This window comes from Labrus bergylta, chromosome 7 (assembly GCF_963930695.1).
Source record: "Labrus bergylta chromosome 7, fLabBer1.1, whole genome shotgun sequence".
Classification (NCBI taxonomy): Eukaryota; Metazoa; Chordata; class Actinopteri; order Labriformes; family Labridae; genus Labrus; species Labrus bergylta.
In genome coordinates this window covers 31,644,117-31,665,666 of record NC_089201.1, presented here as the reverse complement: position 1 = coordinate 31,665,666, position 21,550 = coordinate 31,644,117, and the positions used below count along the sequence as shown (strand labels likewise).

General features: G+C 42.1%; 1 protein-coding gene across 1 annotated transcript in view; it reads right to left on the bottom strand.

Annotated features, from left to right (window-relative positions):
* Nucleotides 1-21,550, bottom strand: part of LOC136179606 (NLR family CARD domain-containing protein 3-like) — a 360,535-nt gene that overhangs the window by 331,943 nt on the left and 7,042 nt on the right. The window contains exons 3-5 of the mRNA XM_065956439.1: nt 20,940-21,151; nt 18,632-20,660; nt 15,059-15,232 (exon numbers count right to left, since the gene is read on the bottom strand). Of these exons, the coding sequence (XP_065812511.1) occupies nt 15,059-15,232; nt 18,632-20,660; nt 20,940-21,151 (2,415 nt within the window). The remainder of the gene's footprint in view (nt 1-15,058; nt 15,233-18,631; nt 20,661-20,939; nt 21,152-21,550) is intronic.

Sequence of the window (21,550 nt, the reverse complement as noted above, 5' to 3'; positions counted from 1 at the left end):
ACTCCTATAAAGAACAGAATATCAAGAGGAACTTTTCAAAACGTGAGGCGTACTCCTGGTGCTTGTGTTTGTGCGCGTGCATGGAGAAATTGAACAGATTAAAGTAGTTTGTTGCAAAAACAAAATGAATTTAGAGGGAAAAACACATTTGATATATCGTAAAATCCGGTGTATAAGACGCACTATTAATACCTACTTTTTCATCTTAAAAGTTGGCTGCGTCTTATACACCGGTGCGACCAATACACCCGTATAAAATACATTACAGCGGGGCAGCAGCCCCTATCACTGCGACCTGGAGTGATTAAAAACACATCCCCATTCCCCGTGTATTGAAAGCTGAGTGCAGGCTGTGCTGGGAAAGACGACGACACAGACCAGGCTGGCTGCGTGACTTTTTCCACATCTTTTCTCCCTCACGAGGTCATAATCATGCATTTACAGAAAACAGTGGTATATTGTTCCGTAAATAAACCTTGTGGAGTTCTCTTTTGATTGAAAGAGTCTAGAGCTGCAACAACGAAGCGATAAAAATCGATTAATAAAAGTGTTGGCAACAAATTTCTTTTTCTTTTTTTTTTATTAGGTGATGCAGAACAATACAAGACGAGTGAGGGACATGACAAGAGCAAAAGTATGTAGGAGACAGGTGTTGGGGTTGTATCAAGTCAACTTTGGTTATATTCTTTAATAATTATACTTAATTATTAATAATATAAATAAAATATCATTAAACTATGTTTAATCTCGTTTTGGGGCACCAACCTGTAATCAGGTAAATATAACCAAAATATCACTCAAATCAGTCTCAAATTAGTTATTTAATTACTAATATTATTAATAATTAATAACTATATTTAATAAATTGTAGTCGTGAAATCCGTACACAAAGCCTTCGCACCCAGCTTATATCACAATGCAAATACACCAGTAACCACAAACAACTGCTCTCTTAAATTATAACAGAATTTATTTAAACAAAGCAACACCAATCCAAATTCAATGAACTTAATTAAACAAATAACTATTATAAACTAATCTAAGCAACCAACATTATCAAGGAAAGGCTTGTGGAAGGTGTGTGTGTGTGTGTGTGTGTGTGTGTGTGTGTGTGTGTGTGTGTGTGTGTGTGTGTGTGAGAGAGAGAGAGAGAGAGAGAGAGAGAGAGAGAGAGAGAGAGAGAGAGAGAGAGAGAGAGAGAGAGAGAGGGAAGAAGAAAAGGGGGAGATGGCTTCGTACCCTCGTGGTCGTTCAATGGCGCAAACCTAACAAAGACCTGGGTGCGTGCGTGCGTGTGTGGATGAAAGGGAGAGAAAAGGGGGGGGGAAGATTACTTCGTCCCACGTGGTCGCCTTTCCGATGGCGCACACCTAACAGAGACCTAAATGTGGCCTTAATGTCTAAAAGAGACCGAGTTCGGCCCTACACGATCTGTGTCTCTGAGGCGTCTGGATAGCAGCGAGTGTATAGATCTCTGTGCGTAATGGCGCGGTGGTGGAGTTGGTCTCCAGATGTACGTTTACACGGGAATATGTGTGTATGTGTATGTTCGTAGAAGGGGAAATAAAAGAGAATAAAAGAGGATAAAAGAGAAATGCGTGCCTGAAGAGGCCGGATCACAGTCCGACTCCCGCGCCACAACTCGGAGTAATTCCCTTCATTCACAGAAACAAACCAATAGCCGAATTCAGGTTAATACGGCTTACACTGGCCTTTCTGATCAGAAGAGTAATACCCGGTTATAACGCTGTTACGCTAAACACATATAGGACGCAGCGGTCCGAAACAACAACAAGAGTTTTAAACAGATAAAACTCAGGACGCAGCGGTCCAACAAAGATAAAAATTACAGTTTCTGCTTCGATCAACAATTGTTAAAAACACTCTCTAGAGCTAATTCTGCCCAGACCTAATTAAGCCTCAATTGTGAATCGCTTTGTCCGCGATTGGTGAAAGGAAAAGAGTCCGGCGATGGAACAGATCTTCTGTCCGTCCTGGTGCAGAGGCGTCTGATGGCGGCGAGGGTCCCTTACGGCGAGAGTGGCTTCGTTGGTTCTCCGTCGAGTGGAAATATGTCCTTTGATGTCCTTTCGTTGCAGGACGGAATAAGACCGTTATCTTTCTGATAATCTGTTATAGTCTGACGCTCTCCGAGAAACTGAGATGCGTTCACTGGACAATCCGAGCTCGGAATTTAGAACACTGCCGGCCGCGGATTACCTGCGCGCCAAAAAAATTTAAAACAAAGGAAGATGGTTGCAGAAAACAGGAGGTGAGCTTGTGTCTCCGAACACTTGAAGTTAGCGTGTGGAAAGAGAGAGAACAATGGGAGACTTGGAGTTTTTGTAGCCTGGCCTGCTTCCTGTGGGGTCTACCTCAGGTCCCCTCCAATGAGGAGAGAGAGGTTCCGCTCCCCGCAGGGGATTCTGGGATTAAGAGTCCTTTTAGGCCTCTTTGTGATCTCAGTGAATAACTCAAATGAGGCTTTTACAGAGGTGCAGGCCCAAGTCCATTGTTTCACTGTCCTAAGCCTACGTGGCCCAACACAGGGGAGACACGACGATACAATGCACAGCATAGACAAAGACAAAACAGGCAAGCAGGGAGTAGTAATAACGTTAAGCAATTTTGTATGTGTGTGTGTGTGTGTGTGTGTGTGTGTGTGTGTGTGTGTGTCTGTGTGTTTGTGTGTGTGTGTGTGTGTGTGTGTGTGTGTGAGTCTGTGTGTTTATGTGTGTGTGTGTGTGTGTGTGTGTGTGTGTGTGTGTGTGTGTGTGTGTGTGTGTGTGTGTGTGTGTGTTTTCTGTGTGTTTTTTCTGCTTTTCCAGTTGAGGAGGATTGCTTTCTTGGCGACAGTGAGCCCAATGAGAATTGTGTTTTTTTGGTTGTTGGGAAGTGTGATTGAAAGAGTGTTTCCTAGGATGCATAGTGAAGGGGAGAGTGGAACCCGGCAGTTCAGTATTAAAGAGAGTTTAGTTGTGATTTGTTTCCAGAATTGCTGTATGGGTGGGCAGTGCCAGATTGCATGCATGTAGTCATCCAGGGTGTTAGGGGGGCATACTGAGCAGTTATTTGTATCAGAAAGTTCCATTTGATGTTTTTTCTTAAGTGTGATATGGGTTCTGTGGTTAATATTATACTGAATTAGTTGGAGATTAGGTTTATTTGTCATTGAGAAGGTATTGTTGCAGATTATGTTCCAGGTGTCATGGTCTATTGTTGTTGATAAATCTTTTTCCCATTTTGCTGTGGGGAGAGATATTGTATGGTCAATGGTTATGAGTTTGTATAGTTTAGATAGAGTTTTTGTGGGTGTTGAGAGTTTTAGTATTGTGTCTGTTAGTGTTGAATTTTCGATGTAGTCTTGTTTGAGGTTAAATTTATGTGTTATGATAGATTGGATTTGGAGATATTGGAAGTGAGATTTATTGTTGATATTGTACTTTTGAGTTATTTCTTTGAAGGGGATGAAGGTTTTGTTTTGAATTATGTGTTGAAGCTGGGTGATACCTTTGTCCTTCCAGGTGGTGAGATTCAGTGGTTTTTTGTTTTGAAGACAGTCTGGGTTGTTCCATATTGGTGTGTTCTTACAGGGTGTGGGTGCTGTGTTCATTATTTTGTGGGCTTTCCACCATGCTGTTAGGGCTGTAGCAATGAGAGGATTTTTGAAGGAGTTATGATGTTTACTTGAAGTGCTGATAAATGGTAGGGTTGATTACCTAATAATTCACTTTTTTGTCTACATCTGTAAATTTTGTAATTACTGTACATAGCACAGACTCTTGCACTCAATTACTGTACATAGCACAGACTCTTGCACTTTCTGCTTATTTGCACTTCTGGTGAGATGCCAAACCTCATTTCGTTACTCTATACTTGTATATGTGTAATGACAATAAAGTTGAATCTCATCTCATCTCATCTCATATGGGTATGTTTTTGCATTGTTCCTGTTCTATGTGAGATGAGATGAGATGAGATGAGATTCAACTTTATTGTCATTACACATATACAAGTATAGAGTAACGAAATGAGGTTTGGCATCTCACCAGAAGTGCAAATAAGCAGAAAGTGCAAGAGTCTGTGCTATGTACAGTAATTGAGTGCTATGTACAGTAATTGCAAAATTTACAGATGTAGACAAAAAAAGTGAATTATTAGGTAAATCTGGATGGCTGGATTAGTGGGATGCAATAAATATAAATAAATGCTATAAATAAGTAATGCTACAAAATAAGTGTGTTTTTAGGATTATAATATAGAGATTAAGATGCAGTGAGCATGCTATACTAATAATATACAGATTAAGATGCAATGAGCATGCTATACTAATAATATACAGATTAAGATGCAGTGAGAATGCTATACTAATAATATACAGATTAAGATGCAATGAGCATGCTATACTAATAATATACAGATTAAGATGCAGTGAGCATGCTATACTAATAATATACAGAATAAGATGCAGTGAGCATGCTATACTAATAATATACAGATTAAGATGCAGTGAGCATGTTATACTAGTTTACAGATAATATAAAGAATATGGACATAATATGAACATACTATAATACAATAATACAGATGGATGAGAGATGTGTGTGTGTGACCAGGAGGAGTGGTGGGGGGATGATGGGTGTGAGGTGATATGGAGGGGAAAGGGGGGTCAGCAGGGTGCGGAGAGAAAGAGGGAGAGAGAGAGAGAGACAGAGTTCAGAGTTCGGGGGGTAGAGTTCAGTAGAGAAACAGCTCTGGGGAAAAAGCTGTTCCTCAGTCTGCTGGTTCTGGTCCGGAGGCTTCTGAAGTGCCTGCCGGAGGGCAGGAGGGTAAACAGTCTGTGGGCAGGGTGGGAGGAGTCTTTAAGGATGCCATGAGCTCGCCGCAGACAGCGTGTTCTTTGGACATCCTCAATGGCAGGTAGTGGACACCTTGTGATGCGCTGGGCGGTTTTTACCACCCGCTGTAGCGCCTTACGGTCTGCGACAGAGCAGTTTCCATACCAGACTGAGACACTGCTGGTCAGGATGCTCTCGATCACACAGCGGTAGAAGTTCATCAGTACAGCTGAAGACAGGTGGTGTCTCTTCAGTGTCCTCAGGAAAAAGAGGCGTTGATGAGCCTTCTTAACCAGACTGGAGGTGTTAGTGGACCAGGAGAGGTCCTCTGTGATGTGGGTCCCCAGGAACTTGAAGCTGGAGACACGTTCAACAGCCATCCCGTTGATGTGAATGGGGTTGTGCGTGCTTCCTCTTTCTCTCCTGAAGTCCACGATGATCTCCTTCGTCTTGCTGGTGTTGAGGAGCAGGTTGTTGTCAGCACACCAGGCGGCCAGATGCTGTACCTCCTCCCTGTAGGCCGTGTCATCGTTGTTGCTGATGAGGCCAATCACCGCTGTATCGTCCGCAAACTTGATGATGGTGTTGGATCCATGTACAGGTCTGCAGTCGTGGGTGAAGAGGGAGTAGAGGAATGGGCTCAGCACACAGCCCTGTGGTACGCCTGTGTTGAGTGTGATGGTGGTGGAGCAGGTGTGTCCTGACCTAACATACTGGGGTCTGTTGGTCAGAAAGTCCATTATCCAGTGACGGAGGGAGGTGTTGAAGCCCAGGTCTCCGAGTTTAGTGTTTAACTTGGAGGGGATGACAGAGTTGAATGCTGAGCTAAAATCAACAAACAGCATTCGTGCGTATGTGTTGTTATTGTCCAGATGAGTGAGCACAGAGTGCAGCGCAGTGGAGACTGCATCCTCTGTACTCCTATTGCTGCGGTAGGCAAACTGGAATGGGTCCAGTGTGGGTGGGAGGCAGTTTTTCAGGTGTGCTAGGACCAGTCGCTCAAAGCACTTCATTATGATGGGTGTGAGTGCCACAGGGCGGTAGTCGTTCAGGCCTGTCGGGCTGGAGTGTTTCGGCACTGGGACAATGGAGGTGGCTTTGAAGCATGCTGGCACAGCTGCTTGGGCGAGGGACAGGTTGAAGATGTCCGTAAAAACCCCAGTGAGCTGCTCCGCACATGCCCTAAGCACGCGCCTGGGGGTGCCGTCTGGACCAGCAGCCTTTCGAGCGTTGATCCGGCTCAGTGCAGCGTGGACGTCTGTGGAGGTGAGTGAGAGGGGCTGGTTGTCTGCAGGAGGTCTGTTCGTGGTCTGTGTCTCTCTGTTGTCTCTATCGAAATGAGCATAAAAGTGATTTAGCTCGTTCAGGAAGGAGACATCTGTGGTTATCGGGGTGGAGTTTCTGGGTTTATAGTCACTGATGGCCTGGATGCCCTGCCACATGCGTCTGGGGTCGGAGTTGGAGAAGTGTTCCTCTACCTTCAGCTTGTAGCAGTGCTTGGCCTTGATGATGCCCCTCCTCAGGTTTGCCCTGGATACGCTGTAGGCCATTGCATCATCTGATCTGAAGGCGGTGTTGCAGGCCTTCAGCAGGAGACGCACCTCCTTGTTCATCCATGGCTTCTGATTTGGGTACGTGGTGATCTGCTTCCATGTTGTAACACTGTCGATGGTGGTGTTGATATAATCCAGCACAGAAGAAGTGTAGGTGTCAATGTCTGTGTGAGAGCCCAAGGTAGCCTGCGAAGCAAACATACTCCAGTCTGTGTGATGGAACTTGTCCTGAAGTACAGAGTCTGTCCCCGCTGGCCACACTTTAATCGTTGTCACTGATGGCTTCACACGTTGGATGAGTGGGGAGTACTTGGGGATGAGGAACAAAGAAAGATGGTCTGACTGTCCCAGGTGGGGGAGGGGGGTCGTGGTGTAGGCTCCTGCGATGTTTGTGTAAACATGGTCCAGAGTTTTGTTTCCTCTTGTATTGCAAGAAACATGCTGGTGAAATTTAGGGAGCACTGTCTTTAAGTTTGAGTGATTAAAATCACCTGCAACTATAAATGCAGCCTCCGGGTGAGCAGTCTGTTGTTTACTGATAGCGGTGTAAAGGTCCTTCATGGCAGCTTTAGCATCAGCATCAGGGGGGATGTAGGCTGCAGTTACAATAGTGGAGCTGAGCTCCCTTGGCTGATAGAAAGGTCTACATTTAACCATGAGAAACTTTATGTTAGCTGAGCAGTGTCTCCCAATAATGACAGTCTGTACACCAAGCTTTGTTAATATAAATGCACAGCCCTCCTCCTCTGGTCTTACCGGAGTCCTCTGCTATTCTGTCTGCTCGGTGTGTGTGGCGACCGGCTAGCTTGATAGCATCGTCCGGTACTCCGTTGTTTAGCCATGTTTCCGTGAAGATCATGACATTACAGTCCATAATTCTCTTGCTGTGGATGATGCGAAGTCGTAACTCGTCCATTTTGTTCACCAAAGACCGCACATTAGCGAGGAAAATGCTGGGTAACGGGAGACGGTGCGGTGTTAGCTTTAGCTTAGCCCTTATACCGCCACGCTTCCCCCGCCTTTGTTTACGGTCTCGACGCCGCCTGCGAGCACTTCCGCCCGGCCGGGTAGAGTGCGTAGCCTCGGGTGTTTTGGCGATCTCAGGGATGAGTCGAAGATTGTTGATTAAATCGTCAGGGAGGTGTATTCCGATATCCAAAAGTTCCTGTCGGGTGTAGGATGTTAAGGCGAGGCTGTTCCGTGCGAACAGACCCGAAATTAACAATAAAATTACTGCAAAATTGCAAATCTGAGAGAGACGCTGGGCCTCGCGATGCGCTCGCGCCGCCATCTTGGTCACTGGTCTTGGTCTTGGCCACCATGGGTGGGATTGTTCAGTGGGGAGTATCCATTTTGTTATGATTTGTAACTGGTTTGCCAGGAAGTAGTTATAAAAGTTTGGTGCATCTAGTTCTCCGGTATTTTTTGGTGTTTGAAGTGAACACCCAACTGAACCATGTGGGGGGTGGACATGCTGGGATCATAGAGAAAAGGTCATTTATTTTGGGAAGTATGGTCATTTTTGTCATTGCTATTCTTCCTATGAGTGATACCGGTAGATTCATCCATCTGGTCGTGTCGTCTTCTATATTTCTGATAAGTGGATTGAAATTCAATGGTATAAGTTCTGACAATTTGGGGGAGATATTGATGTCTAGGTATCTTATAGTATCAGTGGTGGAGGGAATGGGTAGTGGTAGGGCTGCCAGATTCCACCTCCTTACAGAGATTGGAAGCAGTGTTGATTTGGTCCAGTTTATTGAGTAATTAGAGATTTTGGAGTATTTTTTGAAAGGATTCATTGTTTCTTGTAGTGAGATTTGTGGATTTCGTAGGTAGAGTATGATGTCGTCAGCATATAAACTTATCTTGTGGGTTACGTTGGGTGATTGTATACCTTTAATGAGATTATTCTGGCGGACTGCTGCAGCAAGTGGTTCAATGTATATTGCAAATAGAGAGGGAGAGAGTGGGCATCCTTGTCTTGTTCCTCTGTGCAGTGTGAAGCTTGATGACGTTAGACCGTTGACTGTGACTGTTGCTCTTGGTGAGTTGTATAGTGTTTTGACCCAGGTGATAAATGACTTTCCCAATCCAAATTTATGAAGTGTGGCAAGTAAAAATGTCCAGTTTACTCGGTCAAATGCTTTTTTCGGCATCTAAAGAAGCTATTATTGTTGCTTCTGTGGTCTGTGTTGCTTGGTGAATTATGTTGAATAGTCTGCGTGTGTTATTGTTTGCGTGTCTACCTTTAATAAAACCTGTTTGATTAATGTGGATTATGGATGGAGTGACCATTTCGATTCTTGTGGATAATGCTTTGCTAATTATTTTTATGTCTGTATTGATGAGGGATATTGGGCGGTAACTGGAGGTGAGGGTAGGATCTTTATCTGGTTTCAATATTACTGAGATGTTGGCGGTGTTCATATGTGAAGGAATTTTTCCGGAATTTATTAGATCTTCTGTCATTCTGATGAATAGTGGTGAAATGGTTGATCAGAAATGTCTATAAAACTCAGCGGGGAAGCCATCAGGTCCAGGTGCTTTGTTAGGGGGAATTAACTTTAGTGCTGAATAGAATTCTTCTTTTGTGAGTGGTTTATCAAATGCTTCTGCTTGAGTTTTTGTTAAAGTTGGTATGTCTAGTTTATCAAGGAATTCATATATGTCTTTTGAATTGGGTTCTGTGTCTGATGTGTACAGCTGTTGGTAGAAGTTTTTAAAGGTTGTAATTTCATCTGATGATATGAGAAGCTTCCCCGCTGGGTTTTGTATAGCTGGGATGGTATTTTTTTCTTTTTTTTGCTGTAGCTGATTTGCAAGATATTTTCCTGATTTGTTGCTATAGTCATAGTGCTTGTGTTTGAGTTGTTGGATTAGAAATTGTGTTTTTTTATTTATTATGTCTGACATTTCTAATTAATATTTCCTAAGTTTATTTAGATTCTCTTCTGTTGGCATTTGTGCATAGATTGTTTCTGTTTCTTTCATTTTAAGCTCTAGGTTGTGCTCATGTGCTATCTCTGTTTTCTTTTTGTGAGATGAATATGAAATGATTTTTCCTTGAATAACTGTTTTTGCGGTTTCCCAGATAAGTGATGGTGAGTTATTTTGAGTGTCATTAATGTCCATGAAGGATGCCCACTCTTCCTTTATAGCTGTGTCAAAGTTTGGATCTTTTAGTAGTGAGAGACTGAATTACCATCTGGTTGGTTGTTTATGGAGTTGCTTGCTGTTTAGATGTAAGGAGATTGTAGTGTTGTCACTTATTATAATCGGATGGATTGAGGTATCTGTTATGTCCTGTATGACTGATTTACTTATGAGAAAAAAATCTATACGGGAGAAAGAGTGATGGAGTGGTGAGAAATATGTGAATTCTTTTGCTGTTAGGTTGTTAAGTCGCCAACTGTCGCCAAGTCCAAGCTCCTCCATGTATTGTATTATTGTTTCTGTGGATTTCCATTTTCTGCTTCCAGTTCCTGAGCAGTCTATTGTGGGGTTGAGGACTGTATTAAAGTCGCCTCCGATTACTATTTTTGAGTTTGTGAAGTTATGTAATGATGTAAAGAATCTATGGAAGAAAGAGGGTTCATCTGTGTTGGGTCCATAAATATTTGCAATAGTAAAATTAGTATTGTTAATGGACGTGTTTAAGATGATGTATCTTCCTTCTGGGTCAATGATGGTGGAGGAATTAGTTAGTGATATTTTCTTGTGGCTCAGTATGGATACACCTCTTTGTCTGGAATTATAAGAAGCAGAAAATATCTGACAGAATTCAATTGAATTTAAGCAGAGGTTGCTAGATTTTGTCAGGTGAGTTTCTTGTAGAAGGCATATATCTGGTTTTAATTTATTTAGATGATTGAATACTTTAATCCTTTTAGCTTGGGAGCCAATCCCACGGATGTTCCAGTTTAGGAATTTAAGTGGAGCCATGATTTAGATTTATGGTAAGAATGTTGAGGGTTTCTTGGTGTGTGTGTGTGTGTGTGTGTGTGTGTGTGTGTGTGTGTGTGTGTGTGAGTGAGAGAGAGAGTGTGTGTGTGTGTGTGTGTGTGTGTGTGTGTGTGTGTGTGTGAGAGAGAGAGAGAGAAAGAGAGAGTGTGTGTGAGAGAGAGAGAAAGAGAGAGTGTGTGAGAGAGAGAGAGAGAGTGTGTGTGTGTGAGAGAAAGAGAGAGTGTGTGTGTGTGAGAAAGAGAGAGAGTGTGTGTGTGTGTGTGTGTGTGTGTGTGAGAGAGAGAGAGAGAAAGAGAGAGTGTGTGTGAGAGAGAGAGAAAGAGAGAGTGTGTGAGAGAGAGAGAGAGAGTGTGTGTGTGTGTGAGAGAAAGAGAGAGTGTGTGTGTGTGAGAAAGAGAGAGAGTGTGTGTGTGTGTGTGTGTGTGTGTGTGTTTGTGTGTGTGTGAGAAAGAGAGAAAGAGAGAGTGTGTGTGAGAGAGAGAGAGAGTGTGTGAGAGAGAGAGAAAGAGAGTGTGTGTGTGTGTGTGTGTGTGTGTGTGTGTTCTGCTGACATATAAGGGAGAGGGAGGGAGTAAATAAAATCACAAAAACAATACACATATAGACCTTCATTGTAGAAGATCAGAGTTTTTGGAGAGACAATAGCGAGGTAGGAGAGGTTAAAGATGTAGTCAAAGATTCATTAGTCACTGCAGTTCAGGTGGGATGTGGGTTAGAAGAGCCATGGGGTAGTTTTGGAGTCGCAGTAGAGCTGTCCTTCTATGTAGAGTTTGTCAACAACCAAGCTGACACGTCTATTATTTAGTCTCTGTTGTTTGAGGGTAGAGGATTTTTCGCCGGTCATTTATTTCACGTGGGAATTGGTCATTTAGTCCGTAGTGTGTGTCCTTAAGTTCCCTTCTCTTGCTTTTGATGAGTATTTTGTGCTTGAAATGTTCCAGTTTTGCGATGATGGGTCGGGGTGCTTTATTGGAATGAGATCTGAGACGGTGAACACGGTGGAAGGTGATCTGGTTAACGGTGGCGGGTGGGAGTCTGAGTTGTTTTTCAGCAGGTTTTCGGGGTTGTCGTTCGGGTGTTCGGGAATGCCGGAGAAGATCAGGTTGTCGCGCATGCTTCTAGTTTGAATGTCCAGGATAGTTTCTTTGATGATTTTGTTCTCTTTTGTGACGGAGTTCATTTTTTCGGTAAGTGAGCTGACGGAAGTTTGAAGTGAGTTATTTGACTGTTCAAGTTTTTCAATGTGGTTGTGTACATATTCCAGGCTGGCTCTGTTTTTGAGGAGGTGGATGGCGCTGTGAGTATCGCGAGATGTAGAATCGAGGTGAGATCCAACATGGCGACGCGCAGTCACTGAGACCAAGAAAACAAAACACCGGGACTCTTTTTTTACCAACAAAACACATAATATTCTACATCCCAGACCGTACAGCATAAACCGGAATACTTCTTCTCTCACATGCGGGAAGATATAGCCGACCTGGAAGCCTACATCGACCACTTTTACAGCAAACAGAACATGGATTCAGCTACCGACACTCCACAACAAGACCCCTCAAACCCAAACAAACGGAAAAAAACTTCATCCACGGACACCAGTGATCTCCAAACAACCGACATTGAGGTCAGTGTCCTCCAATCAATCAATAACAAACTGGATTTACTGGTTACATTACATGATAAAATAGAGTGTTTTGTTGGTAAAAAAAGAGTCCCAGTGTTTTGTTTTCTTGGTCTCAGTGACTGCGCGTCGCCATGTTGGATCTCACCTCGATTCTACGTCTCGCGATACTCACAGCGCCATCCCCCTCCTCAACGAATTTCATTATCAATTCGTTGTGTCGCACGATTATTGCGTTATTGCGTTATTGGCAGAGCAGAGAGAACGGTTCAACAGAAATCTTCCAAAGTGTGGGAGCACTTAATGCATAAAAACAGGAGTTAGTTTCAAGCTTTGCACCAGCGATATTGCGCGGCACGGGAGCACCACAGTGATGATGCAGCACCTGAAAAGTAAACATGTCGGAGTCATCGCTGACTAGGAAGGGAGCTCGACAGCAGGGTAAGTCACTACAAAATCCCATGTTTGTTCAGTTTTCAAGTAAGAAAATGTAACGTTAGTGTCTCCGGTTGCTCGTCTGGTGATTGTTATCCAGCTTGACAAGCATGAAAAGTTCATTAAAGTAACGTTAGCGTTAGCTGGTTAATTTAATCCTAACTTTTTACTTTGCCAACACCAAACAAGCTTAGACTAAAGAAAACTTTATTATTTCGTCTTTTAGGCCCACGTTCAATACGTTGTCAGATATATTCTTTGATTTTTTCCCATATTATTTTCTGTTGACGTTGGAATATATTTGTGTAGGTGTGTTTTTCATTTTATTTTAGGTAAAAAAAATGTAAAGCACTTTGTCAGCTTGCTGTAAATAAACAATTAAAAACGAATGTACTGGGGTGCTGGTGGTGCAGTGGTTAGTGCGCGCGCCCCATGTATGGAGGCTGTCGTCTTAAGCTGGCGGCCCGGGTTCAAATCTGACCTGTGGCTTCTTTCCTGCATGTCATTCCTCTCTCTCTCTCCCTGATTTCCGACTCACTGTCCTATCTCTCCATTAAAGGCACAAAAAGCCCAAAAATAAATCTTTAAAAAAAACAAACAATGTACTTACTACAATGATTTAATAATTTGATGATTAAGCTTCCAGCGTCAATTTTCTGTAATACGGTGAGAGTTAATACACTGCACTGCATGCAAGTGCATTTAGACACTTAATTAAATTTGTGTAAATAAGAAGTTTTTATGGTACCTGTATGAGTGTAAATAAATATATATTATAAAAACGTGTGTTGTCTGTAAGTGCTCTTTGGGTTACTTTCTTGCCTTTACATAACAATAATTCATAACTAAAACAACAAGGCATCTTGATTTGATGTAAATTGTGCTGTTTTACATACTAATACTATCTTTGTCATTGCAGAAAACATCATGTACACCACAGATAGCATCCTCAACATGCTCGTCACTGACATTAGGCCTCTGACGACGGTTGAAAATGAAGATGTAACTTCACTACCATGATCTCCACCTTGAACCCTGGCTACACTCTTCCCTCAAGGACCCATTTCACAAAGCTCATGGAGACGTCCGAGCAGTCACCTGTTGCTTTTGCACTGTCAATGAACTAATGTTCTGTTTTTGAATAAACGTGTGGAAATTCAAAATGTTTTTTTTTTTTATCCGATTCATCAATTAATCGGAAAAATAATTAACCGATTAATCGATTATTAAAATAATCGTTAGTTGCAGCCCTAAAAGAGTCCTATATTAAAGTTAAAGAGTGACGAGCGGAGTGAGTCGGGCAGCGCGACTCAAGCTAGGAGTCTGTGCCTCATAACTTTCCCTGCAGGCTGAGAACTCAACTACCATACTGTAGCTAATAGGAGTGCAAACACCAGAAAGTGAAAACAGACGGAACTAAAAGAGCGACACAGCTGCACAGAAACTGCACGTTGTAGACATCGCTGAACACAATATAAATCTGAAAAAAAAAAAGACGATCGTCTGCAACGAAAAGTGTTTGACTTCATTTTTACATCTGATGGTTGAAATTGGAATGATTTTTTTTCTTTGTTTACCGTAAAATCCGGAATATAAGTCGCACCGGTATGTAAGACCCACCCTGTTTTTAAGGTCTCTTTGAGAGAAAAAAAACTTTAAACTGTTTTCCTACGTGAGGATTTATATTGTGTTCAGCGATGTCTACAACGTGCAGTTTCTGTGCAGCTGTGTCGATCTTTTAGTTCCGTCTGTTTTCACTTTCGGGAGTTTGCGCTCCTACTAGCTACAGTACGGTAGTTTAGTTCTCAGCCTGCAGTGAAAGTTGTGAGGCTCAGACCTGCTAGCTTGCAAGTCGCGCTGCCTGACTCTGCTGGTCACTCTTTAACTTTAATATAGGACTCTTTCAATCAAAAGAGAACTCCACAAGGTTTATTTACAGAACAATATACCACTGTTTTCTGTAAATGCATGATTATGACCTCATGAGGGAGAAAAGATGTGAAAAAAGTCACGCAGCCAGCCTGGTCTGTGTCGCCGTCTTTCCCAGCACAGCGTGCACTCAGCTTTCAATACTCAATGAATGGGGATGTGTTTTTAACATAGACTGTAAGGTTTTTAATCACCCAGGTCGCAGTGATAGGGGCCGCTGCCCCGCTGTAATGACGGCGTGTGTTTTAGTATTTTATACGGGTATATTGGTCGCACCGGTGTATAAGACGCAGCCGACTTTTAAGATGAAAAAATAGGTATTAAAAGTGCGTCTTATACACCGGATTTTACGGGAAGTTTCAGAATCACGCAGTGTCACAAAAATCTCAGACAAAACAAGTGTTTGACTTTATTTTTACGTCTGATGAACAGTCTGATTGACTGTTTTTCTTTGTTTAATTATTCATAATTTATCTAAAAATCAGCTGTTCAGGTGGTAAAGAGTGAAATATACAACAAGTTATTTTTTATATATTTTTAGGTTTAAAATGTAAGGCTTTAAATTGCTACCACTCCTGTGGATAAAACCACAGAAGAAGAAAATGGATTTCAGCATTAAGATCCTCAGTGTGGATCATTTGATTATCAGCCTGAACTCTTCAGTTTAGTTTCACATCATATGAATCTGAACAGAGAAATTAAACCTGTTGTCTTACCTCAGAGTCTCCAGTCTACAGTTTGGACTCTTCAGTCCACAACATAGCAGCTTCACTCCTGAATCCTGCAGATTGTTTCTGGTCAGGTCCAGCTCTCTCAGATGGGAGGGGTTGGACTTCAGAGCTGAGGCCACGACTTCACAGTGAGTCTCTGACAGTCCACAGTCTGAAAACCTGTCATGACATTAACATTCTGACATTCTGTTGTGTCAACAAACAACATAAATTGAGTCCCCAGTCTGCTGACACGACTTCCTTTAAAAAAAATAAAGGTGAGCACAATACTTTTAATTTTCCCTTACTAACACAATTAAATGTGGAACAAATGTGTGTAAAACAAAAACAAAATGTATTATTTTGTCCGGTTTACTTTTTTATCCACCCGGCCACCTTCTGTCTGTAATGTGATGTAAGGTATTACTGTTGGTAACTTCAGTAATCATGTCACTTTTACTAAACAGTTATCTGGTTAATGGTGTTACTTTAAGTTCTTCTACTGTCAGTGTTGCTCCCCCGACCTGGCCTAGTGGTGCCAGAGAAGAAGTTTCTGGATGTAAATACAAAGAAGCAACACAGTTTAGCTGTGTTCAGCTCGGCTGCAGGATTTATTTATTTATTCAATATATACAATTTTAACCTGAGTAGCTGTGGTTTTTACTTACTCAAATTAGCATACTCAGCCTCAAATATCACACATTCACACACAGCTGTCTCTATTTCAAGTCAGCAAGAAACATATACACAAATAAGAACATGACATGTTTACATTAGCTCTGATTTCTGAATCATTAGCAAAACAAACCCCTTTAATGTGTCTCAGCATTTCCACGTGCTCCGTAATCTTATTACTTACTAGCAACAGGTGTGCTAGCCTAGCATGCTTAACATCTACTTTTCACTCATACCTAACTGTAAAAATACTCAACTACAACCGTTATACTTTACTTACTAAATTCCCAACACTCTTAACCATTATACTGGTGTCCATGCTTGTGGTTTCAATAAACCCACCTGTATGTAAATACAAAGAAGCAACACAGTTTAGAACGTGCCTCTTTGGGGTATTATGCTCCTCACAAGTGCTATGCGCCCTCTAGTGACCTGATTGAGGATTGCAATAACATCGTAACAAGTTCAGTGCACTGGAATTCGGCTCTAAATAGCTATTTTAGACACATAAACATAAAAAGATATACTGGGGTCTCTTTTTAACTCAATACATTTGTTCTGACTGTCCGAATGACTTTTAACAGTTTTCAAATCTTGTAATGCATTTTTAACTTTTTGATAACCTTTGTTTTTAGCTTTAGACGAAACACATTTTAATGAATTATATACACTTTTTTTTAACCCTTTACATCAGCATAAAGTGAGGACAGAAAAACTAATCAAATGTCCCTTTCCACGCACGCTAACACAACTCGTCAGATTTACTTAATAGACCGTGTGCAGCAGGAGTTAACCTTTAAATCAGCATTCAACATTATCCTAGTCTTAACGGTTCATGGCGGTTATAATTAGGGCTGCCGTGGTGATCCCCCCCCCCCCCCCCTTTTATTTGTTTGTGAATCAGGGGTCAGAAACTTGCCCTACAGCAGTAACATATGGCCCACAATGTTATTTAGATTGTGACTTTTACTTATTAGATAATTTTCTTAACATAACGCTGTGATAATAAGTGGAACAGAGCAGCGCTGCAGACAGACAGCGCTTGGTGCTGAAGTGAAGCACTGTCACAGCAGCAACAGGTATGACCAGAATCACCTCCTCTTAAGACTTCTGACTACGAAAAAACACCATGACAGTTCATTCTATACAAATCTGTACAAATCTGTACAGTAAGATTGACTACAGACCATATACAAGAGAGAGAGAGAGAGACAGAGAGAGAGGGGGGAGAGAGAGAGAGAGAAAGAGAGACAGAGAGAGAGGGAGAGGGGGGGGGAGAGAGAGAGAGAGAGAGACAGAGAGAGAGGGAGAGGGGGGAGAGAGAGATAAGAGAGAGAGAGAGACAGAGAGAGAGGGAAAGAGGGAGAGAGAGAGAGAAAGGGCGAGAGAGAGAAAGGGCGAGAGAGCGTGTGAGATGCTGCACAGACTTTACTGAGTTCTGGTCAAGTTGAGTCCATTTTCTTATTTAGTAAGTACTCAGCCTGTCGTTATGTTCCCTGTAGCCAAATTGTACTGTACAGGTTTGAAAACCAACTGTCATGATTATAACTGTTGCTGTATGACGGTGCTGTATTTCAGCTGTGTGTGTGTGTGTGTGGTGTCAGTATGCACTGCATTGTTGTTAAGAAAACAATAAAAGAAGTTTTAATAAATTACAGACTTCAAACTTTCCTTTTTGATAAATCTTATAGTTAGGGCTGCTGCTGGTGTAGACCAGATCCTAGTTATACTGCTATAGACTTAGATTACCAGGGGAACTGGTACCTTCATCTCTCTCTCTCTCCCTCTCTCTCTCTCTCTCTCTCTCTCTCTCTCTCTCTCTCTCTCTCTCTCTCTATGTGAGATCATATTACTGCATGTCACTATCTGTAAATCTCAGCTACTAACATTATTTCCTGGGAACTCCTGAGCTTTCTGAGCTCCCCCCCTCCCTGTTCCCTATCCCTCTTCCTGCATCTTATCCCATCTCCCCCTTTCCTTTTTTTCAAGCCAGGTCCAGTCTTGGCACGAGGGCTGTTTCATCATGAGCCTGGGATCCTGCTGAAGATTTCTGACTGTTAAAAGGAAGTTTTTTCTTCCCACTGTAAATGTTGCTGCTTTGCTAAAGTGCTCATGATGGATCTTTAGGTCATTGTAATATTGAAATAAGTAAAGTCTTTTTACCTGCTCTTTTGTAATATTAAATAAGAGTAAAGTCTTTGACCTGCTTTTTGTAAAGCGTCTTGAGATGACACTTGTTATGAACTGGCGCTATACAAATAAAGATTGATTGATTGATACGAGGCATATTTGTGAGGTGAGAGCTAAAATGAGATGTTTCCTCATTTCACACAGATTGTTTTTGCTAGATTTGACAAATTGCATCATTTAAATCAGCTGGTTCTCCTTTTTCATTTGATTGAAAGCTGAAATGTTAACAAAGGGGCAAAGTTAGATTGGGTTTAGGTACCAGTGCAGTTTCCTGTGAGTCCATCTGAACATTATGTGGGGTGAAGTGACTCAACGTGCGGTCACCACTGAGATCTTCTTTTTAACGCGGTTATTCATTTTTGTGGTTACCACGACAGCCCTAGTTATAATGATAATAATATTTATTGTAACAATAATCACTATTGTTATTACTGACACTAATAGGATGATAAAAGAAAAATAGTAAACGTAGGGATTATTATGAAACAAATGACCTGTGACCTTGAAGTTGGTAAACACTAGATCTAAAAAAAGACATATTTCACTCACAGCATTTAAAGCAGCTCAAGAAAACTTATAACAAAATACAAGTGACTGAAGAGTTTGTTAATATTTCAGATAAACACTGTTTTCAAAAACCTAGATATTGTATAGTATATATTTGAAGAACTAAACAGCTTATTTTTACTCATATTTAATCACATCTGGACTTACTTTGCCTTCCTGCAGTTCCTCACAGCTGGAATCAGTCTCAGTTGTCCCTGGTCTGATGTCTTGTACTTCTTCAGGTCCAACTCATCCAGAACCTCCTCTGACATCTGCAGCATGTAGGCCAGAGCAGAGCAGTGGATCTCAGATAGTTCCTTTGATCTGTTCCTTGACTTCAGGAACTCTTGGATCTCCTGATGTACTGAGAGGTCGTTCATCTCCGTCAGACAGTGGAAGATGTTGATGCTTCTGTCAGGAGAGATATCATCACTGTTCATCTCCTTCAGGTGGTTGATGACTCTCTGGATCATTTTCTGACTGTTGTCTCTCTGACCCAGCAGGCCTCCTAAGAGTCTCTGGTTGGACTCCAGAGAGAGGCCATGAAGGAAGCGAACAAACAGGTCCAGGTGACCATTTTTACTTTTCAGGGATTTCTCCATGGCACTCCTCAGGAAGACTTCCAGGGATAAGTCATTACTTTTAGGAGTTTTAAGTTTAAGTTTTTTAATGATGTCCATGTCTTTAAGGAAAGCCTTCACTAAACCTGTGTTCCTGTTTGTCAAACAGTGGAACATGTAGACTGCAGCCAGAAACTCCTGAACACTCAGATGAACAAAGCAGTAGACTGTTTTCTGGTGGATCACACACTCTGTTTTGAAGATCTCTGTACAAACTCCTGAGTACACCGAGGCCTCTGTGACATCCTGACCACAACGCTCCAGGTCTTCTTTATAGAACATGATGTTTCCATCCTCCAGATGTTCAAACGCCAGCCTCCCCAGCTTCAGAAGAACTTCCCCGTCAGATTTGGTGAGTTCCTCAGTTCCCGAGGACTCATATGATGTTCCATACTTGTATTTCTTCCTCTTTGTCTGAACCAGCAGGAAGTGTGAGTACATGTCAGTCAGGGTCTTGGGCAGCTCTCCTCTCTGCTCTCTGCTCATTATGTGCTCCAGAACTGTGGCAGTGATCCAGCAGAAGACCGGGATCAGACACATGATGTGGAGGCTCCTGGATGTCTTGATGTGTGAGATGATTCTGCTGGACAGATCTTCATCATCACTGAACCTCTTCCTGAAGTACTCCTCCTTCTGGGCGTCAGTGAAGCCTCGTACTTCTGTTACCCTGTCAACACATGAAGGAGGGATCTGATTGGCTGCTGCAGGTCGAGAAGTTATCCAGATGAGAGCTGAGGGAAGCAGATTCCCCTTGATGAGGTTTGTCAACAGTGTGTTTAATGGTGATTTCTTTGTGATATCAGACACAACCTCACTGTTTTTGAAGTCCAATGACGGTCTGCTTTCATCCAGGCCATCAAAGATGAACAACAGTTTACAGACAGCGAGCGTCTCTGCTGTGACCTTCTGTAATGTTGGATGGAAAACACGGAGCAGCTCAATAAGACTGTACTCCTTATCTCTGATCAAGTTCAGCTCCCTGAATGAAAGCAGGATCACCAGACTGAGGTCTTGGTTCTCTGAGCCGTCTGCCCAGTCCAGAGTGAACTTCTGCACTGAGAAGGTTTTTCCAACACCAGCGACGCCGTTTGTCAGAACCACTCTGATGGGTTTCTGTTGGTCGGGTTGAGCTTCTGTCTTTTGGTTCTGTTGGTCGGGTTGAGCTTCTGTCTTTTGGTTCTGTTGGTCGGGTTGAGCTTCTGTCTCATGTTTCTGTTGGTCGGGTTGAGCTTCTGTCTTTTGGTTCTGTTGGTCGGGTTGAGCTTCTGTCTTTTGGTTCTGTTGGTCAGGTTGAGCTTCTGTCTTTTGGTTCTGTTGGTGGGGTAAGGCTTTAAAGATGTCCTGACACTTGATTGGAGTCTCATGGAGGGTCTTCTTTTTAGAGTCTGTCTCAATCTGTCTCACCTCATGTTGGGTGTTCACCTCTTCACTCTGTCCCTCTGTGATGTAGAGCTCAGTGTAGATCCTGTTGAGGAGGGTTCTACTTCCTGTTTCATCACTTCCTTCAGTCACATGTTCACATCTCTTCCTCAGACTGATCTTAAGTTCATCTGTAACCTCCTGCAGACCTCTATCTGCTGAAAGAGAAGAAACATATCCTGAGACTGGATTTATAAAATGATCAAATACAACATTTGTATTATTACACATTAAGCACACTGCATGACACAAAAACATCCCTGTAATAAATGTGTGCTGCTACAAGAGAAATAAAATATACTGAATATAAACTGACAGCAAGAATCAGATAAAATGTAAATGTTTCATTGAACTATATATCAATGAAAATACTAACTGCTTTGTCTTGTTTTTAGACACAATGACTTCAGTCTTACTTATTACAGTGCTGGACTTACTGGATATCTGCAGTCCTCCTCTTATTTTAGATCTTTCTCCACACTGGGGACAGGAGGACTCTCCTGATGAAGTAGACTGGTCCCAGTATGAGGTGAGACACTGTCTACAGAACCAGTGTCTACATCTGGTAGAAACTGGATCTCTTAGGACGTCCTGACACAAAGCACAGCTGGACAGCTGCTCCTCCACAGAAACAGACCCCTTTGTTATTCTGTGGAGATAAGGGAAATCATAAAGTCGTGAAAACTGAGACTGACATTTAGAAACCAGTGGTGGACTAAATCAAATAAAGACACAAAAAGCAGTGTTTTAAAAAGGTGTGCCATGTCCTCCTCAGTGAGCATGTGCAGAAGTCTGTCTGTGTAACCATAGAGTCTACCATCTGAGTCCAATAACTGACCTACAAGTGTGATGTTATTTTCAAACAGTTTTCAAAAAACAGGGATTCATTTTTGTAGAGAATGTCCTTATTGTTCCAGATGTAATATCTGTGTGGAGAGAAGTTATGTTTCAAGATGAGAGACCAAGTCAAGAGTATCTGTTTATGGAAGTTGGATAGTTTGATTGGGATTTTACTGATATTATAGTTGCACAGTAATAAAATTCCAGG